We start from the raw sequence: 25,942 nt of genomic DNA, 5'->3' as shown, positions 1-25,942 counted from the left end.
CGAAGAAAAATTCTTCGGAATGTAGATCCTACTGAAAAATCTCGAAAAGTACTTTAGAAAGAGACAAATATATATTTAGATTAATTACGTGATCGTTCTGTAAACGTATATTTTTAGTTAAGTTCGGTAGGAATTTTTTTTTTTTTTTACTTTTACAAAATTTACGAGGCAAAGTGTCTGCCGTTGTGTTCGCTCGTATTATGTATACTGTTAATTAGATTTCGAATGAAAAATATTACTAACACTTAAAATATAGAAAAGTGTAATAAAAAATGTTGCCATTTTAGAAAATAATAATGAGTTATTGATCGTCGTTCAAATCAGTTTCCTAACCAAAAACTAACTTATATTTTCTTACTTACTCTCAAACTTAAACTGTATACTTAATAATGAGTTTATTAAGTATACTCAAATGATTCATTTCAAAGAGGAAATAGTAACTAATGAGTATCATCCCGTTTATTGTCGGTATATACACTCCCAAACGGTGACATCATTACTCTAAAAATCTCGTCAAAATTCATATAAACACTTGATTACAGTAATGAATATAAAGGCTTTTTGAATAAAGTAATTTTTAGACAATTTCTAATCTTGTGTGAAAAAAAAAACCCATAGCAAAAGCTATTTTAAACAATGTCTTCTAATGTCAAATATGTTCCATAATTAACTAAATTTTTAATCTAAACATGCATTCAATTAACATAACAAAACCGAGTAACCCCTTTCGCTACGCCATGATCAGGTAAAAAGTACAATGCCAGAGGGAGAGAGAGGTGTTAGAATAGGATAGCGAGCCGTTGCCAACTCGCTAACAATGCGACAGATGTCCTGCGGGTCTACTACTGTCGTAACTCGTTATAAACTCATAATAAACTCGATCGATTGAAATACATTTAGTTCTATATTAGATTTATCTTTCATACAGACAACACACTTTATGGTTCCTATTAAACGCACTATTTTTATAGAAGAAAACGTTTGTCAGAATCATTGTTAGAGCATGTGACTTCACGCAATCAAAGTTTGTCTGAGATAAGCTCTAATAAAGTCACTCATTTAACACTAAATACATCGACTATTTAGGTACGTATTTTATTTACTAGCTACCCGTCCTGGCTTCATGCGGATACAATAAGGATCGATATTCAAGTTTTAGATTGAAGAAGAAGGAAGAAAGTGGAAATTGAATTGAAAATGATTTCTTACGCGCTTGTAGTTTATTTTATAAATAGGTAAGCAGACGGGCAATTGAGATCCCTGATAGTAAGTGGTCACTACCACCCATAGGCATTGACGCCGTAAGAAATTTAAAGCATTCCTTGCACCATCAATACGCTACTAACCTTGAGAGCTAAATCATGTATCGTGCTTAAAGGTCACAGGCTCACTAACCTTTCAAACCAGAACACAGCTATACTAACTATTGACTTAAGTTCTTGAGCTCGCACAGAGCCCTACCAAGACCGATCTAGTAGGCACTGCAGCTCATCTACTTCTACGCCGTTCAACTGATTGCCATTAATTTTCATCTTTTTCCTGTCCTAGTCCCAAACTATTTCTGGTCTTATTAATGGTATTTCTATCTTTTCCTTGAATCCTCTATAATTCGTCATGTGATCGTTTACATCCATCTTTCTCGTATCCTCTCACACTCCACCCATGTCTTCTTAGGTCGTCGTCTTCCCCTCTGCCCTTACACGCTCATTCTCATCACTCTTGTGGTTCCGTGTGTCTCCTCTCTTCGATTCACTTGGTTATATCATTATTATTAGCATTAGCAGCCTGTAAATTTCCCACTGCTGGGCTAAAGGCCTCCTCTCCCTTTGAGGACAAGGTTTGGAGCATATTCCACCACGCTGCTCCAATGCGGGTTGGCGGAATACACATGTGGCTGAATTTCGTTGAAATTAGACACATGCAGGTTTCCTCACGATGTTTTCCTTCACCGCCGAGCACGAGATGAATTATAAACACAAATTAAGCACATGAAAATTCAGTGGTGCCTGCCTGGGTTTGAACCCGAAATCATCGGTTAAGATGCACGCGTTCTAACCACTGGGCCATCTCGGCTCTTGGTTATATCAACTCAAACAAATTGCTTTCACACTTTCTGTTATTTGCGCTACTTCCAGGCTTCCCTTATATATTCGTTTCTTATTCTATCTGCTATTATATATGTATGGCTTATATAACAGGCAGGACGCTCACCGAGTTTGCTAATATAATAGTATTAGACGTATTAAAATGTGTGTAACAAATTAACAACTTCCCGAATCAAGTCGGATGTTACGCTTCGTGATCGCTGTAATTTAAACCGTAAGTGTTTAAGTTCCGCATTTTAAATAATTATAAAACTGAATTATCTTTTGGCCTAATAGCGAGTTTACAACTCCGAAGTCATGGATTCCAACCGTAATAAAAAAAATATTGTGTTTTATTAAATGATCCTCAGTAGCAAGAGCCCAGATTTAGACAGTGGTTCAACCCTCGTGCTCTAAAGAGATGACAGCGGCGGAAGAAAGAGTGCATCTATGTTCGTACACACTTCAATATCTCGTTGGCAGTTGGTCAGTCTGCGTTGGAACTGGTCTTCGTGACCGCATTTGATCAAATGCACATCATCGTCATGACCACTTATAAATAACTGCAATATATTAATAAATTATTAATGATTTATTGTATTTGTACTTTGGACTTAAGAATCTTAACATGAAATACCAGTCGTTTTCTAAGCCGTTATAATATACGGTTTTGCTTTACATTTATAAAGATATCAATTGTAAATTGTTTATTTTTTATAAAGAGTTTTCGTATGACGGGTATCACTACCGAAGCACAGTTTACTTCACGTAAGGTGTAATAACCTCCAACCCTTCTTACCAGACACCCTTTGTCCAGTTGTGGGATATTAACAGAATGTACTGCTCTCGTATTCTGTATTATTATTTAACATCACATCAAAATCACTGACGCTTATGTAATATTATTAGCGACCCGTCTCAGATAAGAAACGTCTAAATTTTTTTGTCAGCCCATCGAAAGACCGTCCATTTCGCAGCGGACGATTTTTTGATTGCACATAATCTGTGATACTTTCTAGATATTCTGCGTTGAGAACTTTTTACTTTTCTACTAGCGAGACATAAATATATATATGTATGTATGTCCGGTCTGTTATACGAAGAGACTCGCGGTGTCCTCGAAGTGTTCCTCGAGACGTAATCCGCGACGCCGTCACCTACACCGAGCACGTGAAGAGGAAGACCGTGACCGCCATGGACGTTTACGCTCTGAAACTTCAGGGTCGTACTCTCTACGGTTAACAATGTTTTCATTGTTTTATCTTGTAAATAAATCAAATTTACAAATAATATTGCGAGCACTAAATATATTACTTATAGCACTTTGGAAGAATATATATTTATACCCGTTAAAACTTCTTTAGAACTGGTTCATAGTTCCGCATATACCTCTTACAGACAAACGAACAAATTTTAACTGTTAATAATATTACTAAAGATATTGATCCATAGTAAAAAATTAGGAGACGTTTTTCTGTAAAGCCTGACGAGAAAAACTATATAAAATATTATTAAATAAGTAGTTTATCCCGTTTTCAATTCAAACTATTGACGTAATAAGCATTAATTGCATAATCTTTTAATCTTTAAATATTGAACTATTTTTTAAGATATTAAGTTTAAGCTTAAACCACAACATAGTTATAATATATCAACAAACACACTGAGACAAACTAATTTAAACTATTAATATAAAACTATAATCCAATATTAGTAAAATAAATAAATAATTTATTATAAATAATTCGTACGTAAATCAAAACAGTGAGTTATTTGAACCGATGGTAGCACAGCAAGCTGCGTAATTTTGCACATTTTTTTTAAAGCTGCGCGGGCGCAACCGTCGCCACGGCTCTGCATCGCAACAAAATTCTACTATGCCTCAGGTGATATTTTTAAGGCGAGGGTTTTATAAAATATCTCAGTACAAAATCTTATTTGTGAATCTAGATTATATTGTTCCAAAAGAAAGATGGCCGATAAATGAAAATGATTATTTGTCTGTTTTAACCAACAGCTTTTAACCATTTAACCAATCATTATAAAATTTTCCATACTGTATGTTCGAACACAGAAAATGACTAATAATTTTGAAACTCGAAAATGTATTTTCCTTTCGAACAAAAGAGTTATTTTTGTTTTTTTTTTTTTTTGTCATAGTTTTCGAATTTATATTCCGAACCGATGGTAGCTCGCGTTCAATTTAATCCTGTATTAATGAACAGTGCTTAAGTGAGCTCACTCGAATGTGTATTCTGATTATAAATAATTAAAATTCTTATTACATAATACAAAATTAAAAAAACGACTCGCTATACAAAATGATTGTCTATATATAAACTAAGTATTTTATTCGAAAAAAAAAAAATTAAATCTTTTATTTTATTTTCTTGGCAATCCTTTCAAACGTATAAATAACAGATACAATTGAATAAATTAAGAACATTTTATGATTATTCAATGACAATGTTATTAAAGTCAAGTGTGAATTAGAACTAAGATCAAATAATGTTACATAAAAATTATATACAAATGAAAGAGACGGCAAGAAAGAGTGAGACGGCAAGATCGCCTGGAGAGACCATCACGCTTTTTCGTAATGTGACAATTTCTGACAGTTCACTCTACCATAAGCCGCGTAACAGAACTTCGTTTCTTTTGGACCTAACCTAACCATGGATAGCTATTCAATGTAATCAAATCAAATCAAAATATACTTTATTCAAGTAGATTTTTACAAGCACTATTGAATCGTCGTTTAACAAACTATTTATAGTAAAGTTACCACCGGTTCGGAATGTAGATTCTACCGAGATGAACCGGCAAGAATTTCAGTAGTTACTCTTTTTCAAAATCTAAAAATACAGTCGTGTTAGTTAAATACAATTATATATGTATGTCATGTCTCCTGCCTGGAAGTCGACAAACATTAACTCCACGCTTTTTTATCATCTATATAATCTTGTATCGAATAATATGCCTTCTTTACCGATGTATTTTTTACAAATGACTTGAATCTATGAAACGGCAAAGTTAAAAATGTCCTCCATGATATATTCCAGTATTAAAAACTACCTTCCTTACCCTATTGATAATTTCTGACACATACAAATTGGCCTCGTGATATTTCACCGAGAGATCTAAATATAATTCACACTTCTTAAACTATACATTGTCTCGCCCAGAATTGAACCTTCACCTTTCGAGATCCACGTGTTTTATCCACTAAAGGTTAATGTATCTATTGTATTGGTTGGTGGTAGGGCTTTGTGCAAGCCACTCCACTCATCATCACCACCCACTCATCAGATATTCTACCGCGAAACAACAATACTTGTGTATTGTTTAGTGTTGTGTTCCGGTTTGAAGATTGAGCGAGCCACAACGTACGTAACATTTTAGCTTTCATGGTTATTGGTGCAATGCCTATGAGCAGTGGTGGCACTTACCATCAGGCACATTTGATCGTACTCCTACCTATGCAATAAAAAAATAAAATATATTCTCATATATCTTTCTTGTAATATTAACATTGGTGTACAATGGAGTCCAGACCACAGTAGACCTCGTGGTACCTATTTGTGCAGGAAATAGTTCAGTGTTGAACACAGGTTCACACTCTGTTATATGACACTTAAACAATCCGTGCGACCGAAATAAGATACGACAGTACAATGCACGATCATAGTCCCATAGAAATATGTATGGTTCCTATGTTTTGTAATGTATTTCCTCAAATGAATGTATAAAAAACTCAAGTATAATTGAATCTTTAAGAAATTTATCGTAAATTGTAGTATGCTTCAATTTTTTATTAATTATTCCGTAAAGCTTTTGGCTCAGTGACAGAATTACACTGTCATGTCAAATCACCATTTCACTGTGTTAAGAGAGTAAGGCCATAGACTGTTCACAATGGCCACGGTGTCTGAAATCGACTAAAACATTATTTGTAACAAAGGAATTTGATTAATTGACGCGGTCATATAATTTAATTCCTTTTATATTTTTTTTTAAGTTATCCCCGGGATTTGCCTCTGTATAAAAAAAAAAGTTGTAACTGACACATGATCGATACGTATTCGGACGTCAGTGCCTTATTTTTAAGATTTGTATTTTAAAAAATGGGGTTCACAATAAAGTTATAATTAATGTAAAAAGTCATTAACAATTATATTTGATGCCTATTTAAACAATAACATAATAAACACTTCTGTCACATATTATGACAGTTTACGATCATCTTTCACGTGGAGTACCTGGTCTTATATTACATAATAACTTCCTTTTCCAATAACAAAAGTACGAACGTGAAAACATGTTTAGAGCTTAGTCTATTATATTTATCATGGATTTGCGAAAAATGACGTTTTCAATGTCGATATTTTGGAAGTAAAATTAAACTGAATATAAGTAGTTGTGTGGAATAGTGTCGTGTTATAAATCAATATATAATAATAATAATTGTTCGTAGTTCACAATATAGCTGAGTTATTAGCGAATCGCAAGCAATACGTAAATCTAAGGTTTGTTTATCTTTATTCTTTCTTCGTTTGAAATAGGTTACATAATACCAAGTCGTGTTATTGAACGAAGCGATCCGATGTCAGAGTATACAACGCGATTCCATTCGAGCAAAAACTTCAATCAAACAAAGGCTATCGAACAAAGGAAGATGAGTCGCTTACACGCCATGACGTAGAGTTGCCATCATTTAAAATATTACCGGATTCGCGGTAATTAAATCAAATTTGAAAATATAATATTTATATTTAATTAGTTTACTTGTAGCGCTGTAATCTTATTATGTGGGGTCATGATGTTTTAAAAATGTATATATTTTAAAGATGTATTAAAGATAAACAAATCATACTAATATATATTCCATCCGATTTTTTAATAGCTCCACTATATTATACACTACAAACAGTTCTTGATTTATTTATCTTTATTTATAATACAATACTATTTCACTAAACTAACTATATCAATTATAATTTTGTTACCAAATTCCCAACGCGATTTTGAATATCATAGACTATTCGAGATCTCGACCAATGACATCGCGTCAATTCAAGGTCAAATTGTTTAATTGTCTTTATTCCTGTGATTGGGAAATGTATGGATCTTTGCCGAGATGGTTAGAACGCGTGTATCTTAACCGATGATTTCGGGTTCAAACCAGGCAGGCACCACTGAATTTTCATATGCTTAATTTGTGTTTATAATTCATCTCGTGCTCGGAAATTCTGCCACATGTGTATTCCACCAACCCGCATTGGAGCAGCGTGGTGGAATATGCTCTATAACTTCTCCTCAAAGGGAGAGGAGGTCTTAGCCCAGCAGTGAAAAATTTACAGGCTGTTAATGTAATGTAAATGGATCTTTGATTATTTATGCATTTAGATAGACTGTAAAAGCTTCACGTCGAAAAAATAATGACCAACACTTGGCCGATAAGCACACGCACACTCACAAAGAAGTATGACGTTCGGCGAGGGTCAAGCGTAGCTGTCACGCATACCAAGATAATAAAGTTGGCTCGTTTATTTTACGTTAGTTCTTTTGTAGTGCGACACTAGATATAGGTATAAATAATGTAAGGTATTAATATTATGACTACACCTCTATTTAGGGTTGTAGCGCGAATCGAACTGTTAGTTCTTAATAGCGCTATCAATCATACAAACTGTCATTTTAATACAAACATAATTGTAGAACTTTCAGTGCAAATAAAACCTCTATATATAAGTAGGCAAAGACCAAACTTTTTATTTATGTTATTTCTGAGCATGAAATCGATTAGAAGGCTATTAGGCTGTATGTTGACCTCTGAACGAATATTAGTATTATTTATGATTGTTAATTTTTAGAAACATAAAAACGTCGACGCCGATTATTTTTTAACAATCAATAAGGAAATGTAGCAGCGGATTCAGTGGGGGGGTAGACTATGCAATGGCTTAAGCTCTCCCCTAAAGACATCTTTTTCCTACAGAAATCATAAAGTTTACTTAATAATTATTAATCTAATATAACTGTTTATAAAAAACAAAAAAAATTGTGTGCTTGTTTAGAGTTTACTTTGATAAAACCCCAACGAGGTTAAGCCCTTCCCATACAATAATCCTGGATCCACCACTGAGCAAAGTGCAATCACCTTACCTACTTCAGGTTATAGTAAAAAACTCTGATAACACAGATCTTTCATTGTTCAGTCAATACTAGAGCTCGATATATCTGGTCAACAGAACAACTCTGTACTTCAACAAGACCTTGAACTCATGAGTGATTATTACATAGTTCAAAATGTCGGCTTTCTAGACACAGTAATCTTGACTGTGCGTTGAGGTCAGTCAAACGATTTTATAAATATCTTTATTGTTATATAATCATCTATTAGTCTTCATTTATATAAAATTAACATATAATTAACGAATTCATAGTATCTTTGGGATATTGAATATATGTAAACAATCAAAATAAATGTCAAAAAAACCGCTGAGTTTTTTCTTCGGTTCTCAAGTTAGGGTATGTTGTTTACGGAAACGGTGGTAGTGTAATGCTTCAATATTGAATGAGGTCATTTGATTTGATTTAAGTTATATTATTTTATACTACAGTGATACGTATAATTAATTATATATTCGCTAATAACATAATAACTGTTATTGTTCTTACTAAAGCGCGAATCTGGGTATCATTGATTAAAAATAATGATTATTATATTATTGGTCTAATCTCGTCTGTCTGTCTTTCAAAAAAATCAAAATCAAAATATACTTTATTCAAGTAGGCTTTTACAAGCACTTTTGAATCGTCATTTGACAAACTATATTAAACGAAACTACCAGCGCTTCGGATTGCATATTCTACCAAGAAGGACCGGTAAGAAACTCTGTAGTAACTCTTTTACAACATTTAAAAATACAAGATTATGTTAGTTAAATACAATTATATATGTATGTTAAGTCTCCTGCCTGGAAGTCAACAAGCACTAACTCCACGCTTTTTTATCATCTATATAATATTGTATTGAATAATATGCCTTCTGTACGGATGTATTTTATACAAATTATGATCAAAACCAAACCACTGAAACGAAATAAAAAAAATTTAGTATGAAGCAAGCTTGAACTCCGATAGGTCATAGGTCTATTTATTCACTCTAACCTAACCTAACAACTATCAACCAATACCTAAAACGCAAACAAAGCCGCGAGCGACAACTATACTATTATTTTACAGATTTTTACGCGTTAAATATTATTAAGCGCCATATAGTTATTAATTTTACATAAATATCATATTTTGTATTTGGGGTACCATCTATTAATCATATTCTACCACAGAACAGGAAGACTTAGTATTGTTACCGGTTTGAAGGGTGAGTGAGTCAGTAAAACTACAAACAAAAGAGGCTTAACATCTTCGATCCCAAGGTTGGTAGCTCATTGACCATCTAAGGTATGTTTAATATCACTTACAGTGTCAATGTCTGTCAAAAATATATTAATAAATTAATATTATATACTCTATTAAATATAAAATAACTTATTTTCACATACAATCCATTATAATAATAAAACATTTATAACAAAATAATCAAATATATGCAAATCAATACGTAAAGTCTACGCGTACGAAGTCAAGAAACATATACGTATTAAACTTCCTTATGTTTCCAGTCTCGAGTTATTGATTTAATAAATGGCAACACTACACTTGAACGAACTCCACAGGTAGGTGAACGATCTTTGGCATTTTCATTTAAACCGTATTTTAAATCTCGGCTCGAAATCAATTTAAAAAAAAACTTTATGAATGATATGTCATTCGTATATAAGTTATTTTCTATTGTCATTAAACATACATTATACAATAGATTATATAATATAAAGGATTACATAGTTTTTTTTGTCCAAAGATTTAATAAAATTTTAAATTATAAGCCTGCCTTCGATATAGTATTTAAAAATCTTATTATCTGTGGCCATCACGGTCTTTAAAAGAAATAATATAGTTTTAATATTGCAAGTAATTTATTTATGGAGGAAAATATTTTATTAATTTTTTAACTTACAGTAATTTACGATTGGTAAATTGATAAAAAAATATATATTTTTATGTGAAAGCTAATAATTAGCAAATTACATAATATTATTTAGTAAATATCGATTGGTCCTTCGTTTATTTGACAGTGTTATCTGTGGTATTAATGTATCAATCATAACTTTGACAATATACATTGACAATATGACACTTAAAAATATTCACATTTTTATAGATGTATTTTTATACGAATATATATTCAAATAAAATATCAGAAAACCAAGTTAGATGTTGCGTCACGCCGTAGCTTAATAAAAATATACACAAGGGATTATTAAAAAAAAAACAGTAAATTTGTACTTGTTTTAGGAAATCAAGATTTGTCCCAACTTTGTTTTTTATGTTTAATTAAATATTTATAATATAAATATTGCAACATGTAATTAACAATGTTAACATCTTACATTTAGTAAATCGAGTCAGTGCTTCCCAAACGTTTGTTGAATAATAAAAAGTAACTGTTTTTGAATTATTTCAAATAATAGTAATTATTTTTTAATTTTGATACATACATAAATGTGACGATTTTTTTAGCTTATGCTAGAACAGCGCATTTTGGAAAAGTAGTACCTATATAGTAATATTATATTAATAGGATTTAGAAAATTGAGGTGAATAGAATGTCGTATTCTTGTATTTGTATAGATGAGTTTCAATAATATTTAATATTTTCCTTTTAAACGGGAAATTACAAAATTTCAAAATATTACATCATATTTAAAATGTTATTTTACGGCTGTTGCTTTATTTGTTTTTTACTAGGCAGTTTGGTTCAAAGGCTGTTTAGGAAACGTGTAATTGGATATTAAGTGGTTACATCTGCTCATTTACATTGACAAAGTCATGGGCAATGGCCATTCCATACGTAGTCAGTGCGCAGTCAGCCGTGGATCTGAAGTTATATCTCGCTTACATTTGAGGTCATGTCCCTTTTAAACTTATAAACATGTAATAACAACGAAATAATACTTAGTTATTTGATTTCAACGTCAAGATCATCGTAGTAAAAATGCCAATTCACCACTAAAATTTTAGTTATATACATATACGTTTATATGTACGTTCATATGTACGTTAAAAAATTAAACAACAATAAATATTATTGAAGGTTCAAATTTTTTGAATAAAGAACTCAATTCTGCATCCATTATAACTAACAAATAAAACCAAACAAAAAAACATTTCCTTCCTAAAGCTTCGAGTCGCTATTTGGTCGCGAGCCAAAATACCGTGTAAGAACAATAATTTCGTTACATGAACAGAGGTCGCGCACTGCAGTTATTGCCAAACTATCATTCGATCGTCTATGGTTATATCGAACTATTTTTAGATTGTTTGATTTACTGACAATTGAATATAATTGGAATATGACGTTTCTACTTTATCTGTAGAAGCATTTGTTTTTATAAATCACCATTCGCCATCAGCTTCGCTTCTGTTTATTTATTGTAACGGCCTAATTCCAGGTCCATTGTTAAAATTTTAATCAAATACTTTCTATATTTATACTTCTTTTCGTACTTATCTTTTTTAAGCAATAAGTTGGTTACCAATCGATCGTGTATTTAAACAATTGAATATTTATGTATTCGAATCTTATTAAATTAAGGAACGGAACGTATGAAGGAATTATGAACGCAAAATATTGAACCATTCTGATTTTGTGTTCAAGACGAACAGTCTATTATTTAAATCAACAATACCATTTGACATTGATATTGAAAATTAAAGACAATATTAACAATCACACATCATTTATTATAAGCGATACCGTGTCTGGTGATGAGGGATAATATATTAAAATCACCTTGACCCAAACGACCGTATGAGGCTGCTCATCAGTCGTTTCTTGATTTATGTGTGAAAACGTTGGTGCTATTTTAAAATAGAGCTCCTTCATATCGAAAAGAGATACAAAAAATGAATAGAAAATTCACACATTGAAATGACTAACACATTTAAATGAAAGATGTATAATGTAACTGTTTAAAATTTCACAATTGCTACTGTGATAGGCTTAAAAGCAAGCTCTTATTGAAACGTATATCATTTCGCTTGTAAATCTATCGTCAGACGTTTCTTTGGCTATCGATTTAATATCCTCGATTGAGTTTAAGCGTCCTTGCATCCATATGTACAGTGAACGTACACTTAAAATCGACAATAATACAACTTGTAATTACTTATTTCTCAATTATGATATTTATTTATGTTATTTCCTGATTCATTTTTAATTTTGCTAAGAATACTTGTTTTATTTCAATGAAAATGACGTTGTATAAATATGATACTATTGTTCAATTGAAGGAAGAAATAATTGTAATAAAAACTACACTGAAAAAGATTACTCACTTTATACCGACAAGATTTTTTTTGTACAATTAAAACAAAGGTTTCTCGTAACCGCTCGTCCGAGCAAAAAACGTATGCGTATGCAAGTAACGAACTACTCGAGCGCGAAATAAAGCAGCTATTTTATATAGCTCATAAATGTACGCATTCGATAAGAGTATATGTTAATTCATAAAATTTAACATAAACGAAATTAATCTTTACTTTTCATTTTCAGCCACACCTCGATTTACAACAACAAAAGTTTTCTCCTAACTAAACACCCAAGGTTAATATTTCCAACGCCGTGGAACGTGGACTTGCATTTCTATTAAAACGACCAAGAATGTACGACATGTCTGATGAGATTCTAAGAAATCTATCTTTGACACTCGGCCACTGCCACAGATTTACAAGGCATTCCTAGCCATCTCGTGCAGGAACTTTGAATACCCGTTTGGAATAACGAGAAAAATCTTCTCGTACGCGAGTAATGCGTTGAGTATCTGTTGCTTCGAAACATAAGTGGCTCGCAAGGGCGGCGGCTAAGACATCGAATAGTGTTATAACATTGGTAATAAAAACAAAACCGGGCTCCAACGGAAGAGGGCGACACGGAACATAACGTCTTTTGTTTACAATGAGCCGGTGTCGGCCGGTCTGAACGCCACATCGATACGGGAACCCCGTTCGTTAATGCGACATTGCTGAATCCGAATGATCCCAAGCCTTTTAATCGTTGAACAACGAAAAATATAAATGGAATCGTGAATTCAAAGATACAATCTCTAAAAGCGTGGTTTCATCGCAATGTCAGGACATCGACACGTTCCACAGAATCACGACGACGCAGAAAAAACAGAGCAGTAATATTGTATCGACGTTTGGTTCGCGGAGCCGCAAGGCGAGACAGGCACAATGTCGCACCGCTGAACCGGTGAAATATCACTCTATCGGCGTTTTTACGGCTTCAGAACACTTGACACTGGACACTGACGCACTCGTGCAGGCTGGACAGGTAAGATATGTAAGGGCTCGCTCACCTCAGCCTAACGGGCGGCGGGATGTTGAAAGCCGGGTACAATTTCGCGTTGGGACTCTCGAACAGCATCGCGATTGTTTTGTTCACCGCGCGCACATCGTGCACCCTTCCGTTCGGTTCGGCGGCCGGCCGTACACTGACTGCACGCCCTCCCCGCGCCCTGACGTCACCACGCCACAAGCCACTTTCAGCGTCCCTATTACTCGCCCCGGGAAAAAAAGAGAGATGAATACAAGTCCGCAGTAAGTACGGTGGCGACGCGTATGTCTCTAGCTCAGCCCCTCTTTTATGTTGTAGGGCTTCGCGCTGCGCCTACCGCTTTACTAATCATTTAGTAAGTCAATTTTAAACGCAGTAAATACTCACATCAATTGAATCAATTGCGTAGCCTTGCAAATGTCGACCATTTCATACTTCAGTTATTACATAATTTTTGCGACGGAGAAGCGCAAATAACAATCGTAACAAATATTCATCGAGGTTATGAATCCGTAGGCCATAACCTGTTTCAGTAGAAAACGCTTTACTTCGCCCACTCGCGAGCGGATAGGATAGGTCGTGACTTGTATCAAACAATTTCTTAACATTAACCAACATTTGCAATCGTTTTGAGTCTATAACATGGCCTAAGATCATTATCAACATTAGTCGTCGCATAACAAAGCTAACTTCATTTAAATATTCCTCACTAAATACTAATTTCCTATCTACCATTACATCAATAAAATACTGTGCTAAACACGACTATTTTAAATCATTTACAACTATAATTGATCAAAAATCAACTTAAATTACCAAAATAATAAAAATATACATTTACAAAAATTACGATTGTACGTGTACAGAGTTTGAGAAACGCTGGAAATTAAATAAATAGTTGATATTATTACTAACTAATAATAAATGTTACCTAATCAATATTAAATAAATATTTACAATATATATTCTATAAATAACATTTATAACGTTTTTGTTTTATAATTAAATCGCCCTTTTAAATTCATTTATATGACTATATCGTTGCTGGCGATGTTACTCGCGTGACCCTCGCCGTCACTCGTTGGGGTAAACAAAAAGTAACTCCTTCCCTGGATTTAATTTAACGTTCAATATTTTAAACGACAGACTATTAAACATTAAAACTACTATAACGCAAGTCGTGTGTAGCTGATCGGTCGGATATTCAAACGGTTTTTGTCAATCGAATGATTCATAAGGATTTTTTATAATTCTCAAATAAAGTTTTGTGTATACTCCATTCCAACCATAAGAGGAGAAAAGCCAAATAAACAACATTTGACAGCAAATTGACGCGACGTCATTGGTCGAGAGCTCGATTAGTCCATTATATTCACTATGGATTTGCGAAAAAATGGCGTTTTGAACGTCGACGAAAGTGTTGTCAAAAGTGGATATAAGCAGTTAAGTGCAATAGTGTTGTATTATAAATAAAGATATATATAATCATAAACTCTTAGTAGTGCACAATATCGCTGAGTTATTAGCAAATCATGTGAAATACGTAAATCTAAGGTTTGTTTATCTTTTTTCTTACTTCCATTGGAATAGGCTATATTTATGTTTGTTGATGTTGGAAAAAATCGTCTGGGAGCTTTACTGACGTGTTATATGTGTTACGTTACAAACGTTTCGGTCGTCCCGTGAAAAGTCGGGACCGGTCACTAGTTTAATATAGTTTTGTATCCGTTTTTCATAAATTTTTAGTTGATATATTATCAAATACTTTGAATCAGATATCACTGAATTGTTGAATTAATATTTTGTAATATAATTTGAACAAATATAATCTTAGACATAAATTTAAGTGAAAAAAGTTCTTAAAAGTCCCACAAAAAAAATAAAAACAAAATATACTTTATTCAAGTAGGCTTTTACAAGCACTTTTGAGTCGTTATTTGACGAGCTATATTAAGTGAAGCTACCACCGATTCGGAACGTAGATTCTATCATGAAGAACCGACAAATCTCAGAACTCTTTTTGTATTAAATATACAAAGGCCTCTCGTCTAAGGCTGGTTGAGAGGACTTAACAGGAGAGTTTAGGTTATTCTAGCAAGCTTCTAGTAACGAGGAAGAATGGGTTTTATACTCGTGAGGAAGACTTTTTGCCTGCAGGATCAGATTCCATGAAGTATTCGAAATAATTGATTCAGATAACACATTATATTTATATAAAACAAAAATCGTTCATTTATTTAAGCAGTTTACATAATGTTTTTCTTCTTTATTTCAAAAAGGGCGAATTGCAAATGACTTATGGTATGTGGTCGCCACGGTTCATAGACATAGCGCTGTAAGAAATAATTACCATCCCTGAAATTACTCATGCGAGTCCAAATCTGAGAACTAAGGTTGTATATATTGTCTCTCCGTACATACACTGGCTCATTCGCCCTTTAAATAGCAATACTAAGCATTCCTACTCGGTGGAAGAATATCGGATGAGTGGGCGGTACCAAATCCAGACGGGTCTGCACCACCCCAACACCCTAGCGCCAATCTATTTGCAGTATTTGTGTAATTGTAATATATTATATAATAGAGCAACAAAAAGCACATCGACGTTTTGGAGTGTCAAATTATATGTAAGGCTGCCAAGACGAACCGGCAAGAAACTCAGTAGTTACTCTTTTAAATACAAAGTATGTTAATTAAGTATAATTAAATTGATATACATATATACTGCCTAGAAATCACATGCCTTAAAAGTCTCGCTGTTAAGGATTTCCAGATATTAAGGTGGTGTGGACCAAAGGGCCGAGATTGCCCAGTGGTTAGAATTGAATTTTCATGCGCTTAATTTGTGTTTATAATTCATCTCGTGCTCGGCGGTGAAGGAAAACATCGTGAGGAAACCTGCATGTGTCTAGTTTCAACGAAATTCTGCCACATGTGTATCCACCAACCCGCATTGGAGTAACGTGTTAGAATAAGCTCCAAACCATCCCCTCAAAGAGAGAGGAGGCCTTAGCCAGGCTATTACTGTGATGAGGTGGTGTGGATGAAAGGATCGCGATTACCGAAGTTTCTAGCCCAACTGTTAATTATCAAAGCTTAGAATTATTCCTTCTTTTTTGAATTTTCTGGAAGAAATTTCTTCAAGAATAATACATTTTATAAGTTATTTTTAATCTGTTTTCTGATACGTATATTAAAGTATTTAATAAAAGTATTCTTTGGAACAACAATCCAGGTTAAATTCAATACGTGTTACTAACGGAACTTAAATCTAACCCCTGAAGCAAAACGTCAAACCCCTTGAAGCAAACTGCCAGTCAGACGTAAATTAACCAAGAATACTATTATGAATAAATCAAGTGTTGACAAAGATTTTAAACACTTCTAATTATAATTTCGTCACGCTGTTACCATCAGTTGTTTAATGAGTTGCGCCTGCGCACGATGAACTGCAACTTGGCTAATTGGCTTTTGAAATTTTGGATAGGTTTATTTTACAAATTGTCTTTAATACTATTTAGATGTTTTTTTTTTCTAAAAACGGTAGGTGGACTAGGCAACGAGTTACTTATTGGAAAGTGGTGACTTGGCAGATTCTTGTCTACCACGTGCCCAACCTAACCTAACGCTGTTTTCCTTTACTGCCTTCACTGCTGTCCGTTTGACGTCTTGTAAGGAACTCCTCCAATAGATATATAGACGAAACCATTCCTATATCTCCTCGGTTTGACAACATTTCTCTCTGTATTTGATAGCTCTTGATGAGCTTTAGTGTTACCAATAAAAAATATATAAATAATTCCATGAAAAAGAATATTTTCCTATGTTCGATGATGATTTTAGCCGAAATTCGACCAGCGAATAAGCGATTGAAGTCGAAACTAACTTCACTTTTCACTTCATGGCATCGGTAAGGCCGAGAACATTGAACTATTGTCATTTTTTTTTTGTCGATTGCAGGCCAATTGGTTTCGTCTCTCGGCTTTTACAACGCTTTCTAAACCGTTCGAATAAATAAACAACTTTATCGGCTGTTATATTTACCGCAAGCAATCGAAATGCTAAACGTAATTATAGTTTATTTTATGGATTTAGGGTGTTCGATTTTTCCTATGACACCAGCGCCATATTTCCCAAATATTATTAGTGGGGTGTCTAGAGCGTCAAAATCATACAAATCTCGGGTTTTTTGTTACAGTGGATGAAATAATAAATAAAAAAGTTTACATATTTATAAAGAAATATTTAAATAATAAAGTATATTTAAAGTGAGCCATTTTATTACTTTGAAACGAAAGGTAATCACATCTACTATGATATATATATTTATTATTCAACATTATATAGAATAAAACAAAGTCGCTTACCGCTGTCTGTCCCTATTTATGCTTAGATCTCTAAAATTACACAACGGATCTTGATGCGTTTTTTTTATTTATTTATAGATAGATTGATTCAAGAGGAAGGTTTATATGTACAATACTTGCACAAAATAGTAGAGAAACACTGATTACTTTAAAGGTTTTGAAGTGATGTCGAAAATAAACACATTTTTTGCGCTTACATTGCAAACGCTGGCCGAACCCTACGAGATAGATCAAAATAATGTACTACAGTATTGTAAACTTTAAAAAGGTCTTCAAAAAAGTCCGCAATAGTCTATATCTCTTAGGGTCTACAATATTGACTAGGTCTAGTCTAGACTATTGCGTATAGAGACCATTTTTATCCTTTACTTTTTACGATAAATAAAGGCATATTTTCGAAGCGATTTTAAGCAACACAGCATTAATCCTTATCAAATTAAGTAAATTAAATACATTGCGCATTTAATATAGATTAATATGACCCTTTACAGCGTGTAATTTAAATGAATATTTTCGAAGATATTACAGACTTAAATCGCAGGGACATTCAGGGTTTGTATTGTCTAATGTCTGAAATACTGTGAACGTTGTTAGACATTCTGACTCTATAGTATATTTAGTATCAGCATTGCACCCGTGCGAAGCCGGACGGGTCGCTAGTCATTAATATTTTTACAACTCTTTTGCCTTTGAGTTTGGCTTATTTCACGAGATTTGCTAATAATTGAGCCATATTGTGCACTGCTAAAATAATTTGTTTAATATATCTTTATTTATAATACAACACTATTACACTTAACTACTTGTTTCCACTTTAATTTTACTTCCAAAATTCCGATAACAACCTGACGATCACTACCTTTTTTAAGCCGTAGGTCTATCCCGCCACAAGGCGTCCTACACTAAGTTTGCCTAAGCGTGGCTTCTGAGCAATCAAGGCGCCTAGAATATGACCAGCCGACTTAGACTTCTGCGAGCTTCTACGCGCTATATCGGTGTGTTTAGTTCTCTGGTGGATGTCCTCATTTCGGATTCTATTGCCAGAGATTCTATTTAACTTGGTGGTAGGACTTTGTGCTAGCCCGTCTGGGTAGGTACCACTTATCAGATATTCTACCGCTAAACAGCAGTACCCAGTGCTGTTGTCTGATGTGGCATTGCAAACAAGTTATCTTCCTATTGATTACTTTAGATTTATTTATCATGCACGACCATTCAACTTAAGCCAATCGTATTCGACGAATTGATTTGCAATATTTCGAGTGCAATAAAAATAAAATAGGTAATTGTTATTTTCTCGACGTAACAATTATTTAATCGAAAGTTTAATTTCGTATAGATTTACGATAAAGGTTCACGAGTTTTTGCGGTGACCGACCAACCGTGACCGCAGCCTCAACGGTTACGACACGAAGTAGTTTTCATATAATACTTTGCTCTCGGCTTAAGATAAGACTCGATTAGTAATTGACTTTTAGACAGGATATATTAAAGGAATTTAATTGTAGCTGTCGAGTTACTTGACCGTTGTTCTTGATAAAATGTACCACCGACAGGGCCGGATCTACCATATGGCTTTATGGGCTTCAGCCCAGGGCCCCGTGGATTCAAGGGGGCCCCAGCTAAGTCAAGTCAAAGTCACAAATAGACGATAATGCGAAAGAATCCATAACTTTATTAAATTAAACAGATCGTATGGTTTGCAGCGCTGCGAGTCTGGCAATTAATCAAACCCATTCAATTAATTTAATTCAAGTCTACGTTCAGATATGTCTTAGGTGGGCCCCGAAGTAGTGTTAGCCCAGGGATCATTAAACTTACGGTCCGGCCCTGACCACCGAGGCACTTAAGTAGATCCTGATACACAACGATTAAATGTGCTTGTGAAACCTCCGTGGTCGAGTAGTGTGTACACCGGTTTTCATGGGTACGCCACTCCGAGGGCGGCCGAGTCGATGTAGAAAAAGTTCATTAGTTTCCTATGTTGTCTTGGGTCTGGGTGTTTGTGGGGCCGTCGTTACGTCTGATTTTCCATAACACGAGTGCTTTAGCTACTTACATTGGGATCAAGAGTAATGTAATCAAATCAAATCAAAATATACTTTATCCAAGTAGGCTTTTGAATCGTCATTTAACAAACTATTTAAAGTAAAGCTACCACCGGTTCGGAATGTAGATTCTACCGGAAAGAACCGGCAAAAAACTCAGTAGTTACTCTTTTTCAACGTCTTAAAATACAGTCATGTTAGTTAAATACAATTATATACGTATGTTATGTCTCCTGCCTGGAAGTCAACAAGCATTAACTCCACGCTTTTTTATCATCTGTATAATCTTGTATGTGATGTTGTCCAATATTTATTTATATTTAAGTGCCGTACCAAGAACCAACCATTCGTCCTTCATACATCGAAAACCTTGAGAACTAAGATGTTATATCTCTCGTTCCTGTAGTTACACCTAGTCACCCTTCACACTTGAACACAACAGTACTAAGTACGATATGGTACCCAGACGGGTACAAAGACTTACCACCAAGTACACTTTACTGTACCGAGTCGCACTTACCTTCAAATTTAATTTCTCGCTCCAACAGCGAAATATAAACGTCATACAAATCGAGGAACTATTTAATATTTATAAACAAAGATAACTCAACTAGAGTGAAGTCTTAGGAACATGTCAAACTAGTAAAAATTGTCTATGGAAATGTCTTGTATTCTTCGATTAGATCTGTATAATTTACCAACACGCCAGAAGGCCACGGTCTATATTTATGTATAATCACGGTAACATTGATCACTTTGATAGAATCAGTGATAATCATTGTATGAACACGAGACGTAAGGACAGACCAAGACGGGAAAAGGCTGTATACTGTAAGTCCCGAGTCAGACCCAATAAAAAGCGAATTCATAAAACCAAATCTACTTCAATCTCAACTGTCATTCGTCAATGACAGCCGATGACGTGATACGCGACCAATGAGCGTTCAGTATTTCAAAAACGTCAGAAATGAAAAAATAAAAAACATATTGTCTTATAATGTATTTATTAATTGTATTAGTACATATTTATTACAATAAGTAATTTTATCTAAAACCCAACAGCATTGTAACATTCTGTATATAAGTTCTGCTGCACGCTCGCTAACAAGAATATTATTAAACATATATATGTACGCATATCAGAAAGAGACATACATATCGCTATCCCATTCTAACGCTCGGGAACGAAAGAGATAGCAAGTTTTTAGACCTACCATTAACTTCAATAATGATCATAGACAACATCTAACATTTTAAGGCCTTTGCCCAGCAGTGGGTTAACAAACAGTTACTTTTAAGAGATTGTGTACAACAGTCAGAATTAATATTATAACAATTAAAATACAGTAATTCGTTAGTTGTTTATGTTGCCCCCCCTATCGTCCACAGCCCCCCCGTGAGCAGGCGGATCGTTTGGGAGGTCGGTAGGAGGACGTGGACGCACCTCCACTCAGCGGTAAGTAATCTGGAATTAGAACAAGACATTGAAGGGATGCTGTATGTATGTATGTTCACGCCGGCTTCGCTGGGCGTGACAATGAACCTGAAAAAAGGGGGGATGGATCAACGGAAACGATCTCATACCAATACGATCAGTATGTTTTGGCGTATGATAAGTACTCCCAATGATATTTATCTTGGTGATTTATTTACCTTCGCCTTATTACGTTTAAAACATTATTAATAATTTCGTTAATCATCATATTAATAAATTACGCTGTAAAAAATAATTTAACTCAACCAGTTCGTGAACTGACTTCCGGTTCGACATAAAGTGGGCGGGACGTGGCAAGGAAACACATTCGTATCAAATTCCTGGCACGCGTTACGCTGCCTGAATGTTATAAATCGATTGGATTTATTATTGAACTGTTCATTTCATTTTTTGTTTTCATGGTATCGTTAGGCGGACGAGCAAATGGGCCTCCTGATGGTAAGTTACCTAGATTTCCGAAAATCCACAACAGCGCGACTTTTAAGACACTTTCTGCCTCGCACAACCAATCTGTGGAACCAGCTTTCGCCGGCGGTTTTTCCGAACCGATACGACTTGGGAACCTTCAAGAAAAGAGCGTACTCCTTCCTGAAAGGCCGGCAACGCACCTGCAAGCCCCCCGGTGTTGCAGATGTCCATCATGGGCGGTGGCAGTCACTTTCCATCAGATGAGCCTCCTGCTCGTTTGCCACCTCTAACATAAAAAAAAAGTGGTCACCACCGTCCACAGACAAAGGCGTCGTAAGAAATATTAACCCTTCCTTACATCACCAATGCGCCACTAACCTTGGGAACTAAGATGTTATATCCCTTGTGCCTGTAGTTACACTGGCTCACTCACCCTTCGAACCGGAACACAACAATACTGAGTACTGCTGCTTGACGGTAGAGTATCTGATGAGTGGGTGGTACCTATGCAGACGGGCTTGCACAGAGCCCTATAACTAGTAAAATCCATAAAATCCATGTTTTCCATTTCATAAAAAAAGGGTTAAAAGCATTTTTCACGAGACCGACCAACAAAAAAATTAATCATATATATAGATATTTACTATCTATATTTATAAAAAAAAGCTCTCGAGTTTTTATACGGCTGTACAGTCCAACTGAGCCAAGATAGGGGCTCCCATTTCCTGTTTCAGGCGGCCTTGAGTACTCGCTCCCTAGCGTGGGCATCGAAGGGCGGGTTTGCTATTGCTCCCTGAAGCTCCGTCAGAAAACCCTACGTCCAGTTACTAAAACTCGCCACAAATGTGCATGACACAGAGAACACGGCCGAACAGTTTAGACGCAAATCATTTAGCCATTAGGCCAAAGCTGCTTCTGTTTATATTTTAGTTTACATCTGCTTGATTTGAGTCAGTTGTCTTTCTTATATCGGTTGATCTCAGTAGAATCCTGGTTTCCTGCCCATACGGAAGGTAATCTGCCATGCCCATGATGGAGCAATCTCTTTTATGGATCACCATTCCACAGTCCAGAATCTCCTTGATAGTCGTTTGTGCCTACCAGTTTCTTGCCTTTCTGTCACAGTTACAACTGGACAAATATGGTACTCGGAGGTGACAATACTGTCTTGTGAAGTCTTAGTACATGGAATTAATCAAAGTTTAACTGGTATACATATTCTCTAAGACACTCACCCTCATCCACTGAACCGAGCCGGTCGCCGCTCTTGGAGCCGTACTTCTCGAGCCGCTCCAGCGCTTCCTGGCGCTTTTTTTCTTCACGCTGAAACAAAACAAAATCCTTCAATATTTACGGCAGCTTCTTGGCTGGGAACTCTGAGCAGCAAAGTAAGCACGCCTGTGCCTTCGACAGTAACATTGTCTTTGGTCTTGATAAATCGTTGTCCCGTCGAATTATGAGATATATTATGTTCTACCACCAAACAGCAATACTTAGTACTGGTGAATCTATACTCTATTCCAACCATAAGAGGAAAAAACCCAAATAAACAACATTTGACAGCAAATTGACGCGACACCATCGGTCGAGAGCTCGATTAATCTATGATATTCACTATGGATTTGCGAAAAATGTCGTTTTAAACGTCGACGAAACTGTTACCGAAATTTTTGAAGTGGAAATACGTAGTCAAGTGTAATACTGTTGTATTATAAATAAAGATATATTATACATAAACTCTGAGTTGCAGCAAATCCTTTGAAATACGTAAAACTAAGATTTATTGATCTGTTCTCATACTTCCATTGGAACAGGCTATACATACAATGGTACAACGCCAATGTCAATGGTGGTAACCATTTACCACCATTTGGCTCATGTCGGTCTATGGATTACATAAACAAAATATATATATGAACCTCCTGCTGCTCCAGCGCCCGCAGCAGGGAGGCTGCCTCCAGCATCCGTTGCTGTCGCTCGCGGGCGCGCTGTATCGCCTCCATGCGAGACAGGGTCTTATCTGGATCTGAAACAATTTCAATTATTAAAATATCTTATCATTTTGGCATATTGAACGTGTATATCTTATATAAAAGTCCGGGTGTAGAGGGGGGGACTGGTGTTGGGTACCCGATAGAGTATTAAAAAGATGAAAGCACAATTGTTATATTATTCAGGATTAAAGGAATTAAGAAAAATGTCTCTATTGCCTTCAAAAACATACTTCAATACAATACAAAGGAGGCCTTATTGCTTTGAGTATGCAACGTTTAACATGATATAAATAAACGATACAGGAATCAGGATTGTGTAAATATTGTGTATCTAAATATTGAATAACCTATGATATTTGTCTTGGATTTGCAAATAAAGCATTTATAATCGTAATGAAACTGTTATCAGAACAGTTTTGTTTTATAAATAAAGATCAATTATTCGGTAACTATCTGTAGTGCATAATTTAGCTCTGATTTGATTATCTTTAGTCATTCTTTGATCTTAAATGCTTTACGTTGATGCAGAATCCGACATTAAAAACATAATAACTGTAAGCATGTTATCATAAAAGTAAATAATAATAATTTTATTACAGGCAATTAATCTAACCTATAGTTAGGAATGAGAGCCGAGATGGCCCAGTGGTTGGAACGCATGCATCTTAACCGATGATTTCGGGTTCAAAACCAGACAAGCACCACTGAATTTTCATGTGCTTAATTCGTGTTTATAATTCATCTCGTGCTCGGCAGTGAAGGAAAACATAGTGAGGAAACCTGCATGTGATCAACAAAGTTCAGCCACATGTGTATTCCACCAACCCGCATTGGAGCAGCGTGGTGGAATATGCTCCAAACCTTCTCCTCAAAGGGAGAGGAGGCCTTGCCCAGCAATGGAAAATTTACAGGTTGCTAATGTAATGTAAAAAATAGTTAGGAATATACAAACATCAAAAAGTATGGAAATATTACAACTTAAATTTGAATTAATGTATTGTTCCCGCAGCAAAGCAGTAAGGATTACTTAGACGCTCAACAATAACAGTTAAAATAGAATGAGTACTGGGACTCAGTTTTGGCCAGAATGCAGCCGTCCTTGCTCTAAGAATGGTAAAGATATCAGGGATTCTCAATCATAAACATGGCTTTAGCACTGCTGAAACATGACTGCTAAAAGTCAAGGTAGAAAAAGTATTATTATATTGTATTTTTATGACATTGTAACTTCGCTCGGTAAACCTTATCCATAACTGACACCTGTAAACACTCTGACAAAAAGATTTTAGCATTGTCACCGTACATTCTGAGAACATGAAAATCTGTGCATTGTGATGTTAGCCCAGAACCTGCATTCTGCCTCCGTATCTCTGACATCCTTTATAGTCAGAATAAGTAAAGTATTTCCAAGGTCTTACCTTTATGGTACTCGGCATCTTCTCTTGCTTGCTTCCAGCTCTCGTACTTTGGTTTAAGTTTATGAATCAGATAGACAGAAGCACCTGTCGCTCCCAACAAGTACCAGCCATAGTTTGCAAGCAATTGAAAAACTGAAAAAACAATGTATTCATTTAAATAAAATAAAAATTTACAACGTTGAAATGTTTTAAATACATAAGTTTCTTATTGGAACGCTTGAATAACATAATTTAGTACAAACTAAAACCACTTTTTTATTGCTTTCGTCACGGTTTTAGATAAAAAAGCTATTAATTAAGATGTATTTCATTGATTTGAACTAAAACTTAGTATCGTACCGAAAGTGAATGGATTGTACATCGCCCACCCTTGATCCTCTAACATTATTGGGTCCATTTATAAACGATTCGCCGTTGATTCCTACGCAAATTCCGATACCAGTTTCCTGTTAAATATTGCGAAATTTAACTAATTCCAACGAAGTTAAAATGTTATGTTTCTTATCTGTGTCAAAATCAGTTGTTTGATTATCTTCCTTGATTATAAGCAGTGTGTAATAAAATTTAATTATTATAATATAATAATGTGACGTGTTTTAAATTTGGCAATTCACAATGTTTCATATTTGATAACTTTCATGACAAACAAAATCACATACACGCA

The 25,942-nt window shown here is 34.8% G+C and overlaps 2 protein-coding genes across 3 annotated transcripts in view; both read right to left on the bottom strand.

The window, feature by feature from the left end:
- The window catches only part of LOC113400623 (RNA-binding protein Musashi homolog Rbp6), a 126,092-nt gene extending 112,336 nt beyond the window's left edge, over positions 1-13,756 (bottom strand). The window contains exon 1 of one of the 2 annotated variants that reach the window (XM_026640258.2): positions 13,571-13,756. In XM_026640258.2, the coding sequence (XP_026496043.1) occupies positions 13,571-13,638 (68 nt within the window). In that variant the 5' untranslated portion in view covers positions 13,639-13,756. The remainder of the gene's footprint in view (positions 1-13,570) is intronic. The other variant, XM_026640259.2, reaches the window with a different exon arrangement.
- Positions 13,757-20,948: 7,192 nt separating this feature from the next.
- Positions 20,949-25,942, bottom strand: LOC113400624 (selenoprotein S-like). Its single transcript, XM_026640260.2, has 5 exons — positions 25,618-25,942; positions 25,279-25,410; positions 23,786-23,892; positions 23,102-23,189; positions 20,949-21,428 (listed from the first exon to the last, which is right to left on the bottom strand). Exons 1-5 carry the CDS (start codon positions 25,673-25,675, stop codon positions 21,340-21,342), a joined length of 474 nt encoding a protein of 157 aa, XP_026496045.1. The 5' UTR covers positions 25,676-25,942; the 3' UTR covers positions 20,949-21,339.

The sequence above is a fragment of the Vanessa tameamea genome, chromosome 29 (assembly GCF_037043105.1).
Source record: "Vanessa tameamea isolate UH-Manoa-2023 chromosome 29, ilVanTame1 primary haplotype, whole genome shotgun sequence".
NCBI classification, from domain to species: Eukaryota; Metazoa; Arthropoda; class Insecta; order Lepidoptera; family Nymphalidae; genus Vanessa; species Vanessa tameamea.
The sequence above is the reverse complement of the archived record's forward strand: the minus strand, read 5'-3'. Positions and strand labels throughout refer to the sequence as shown.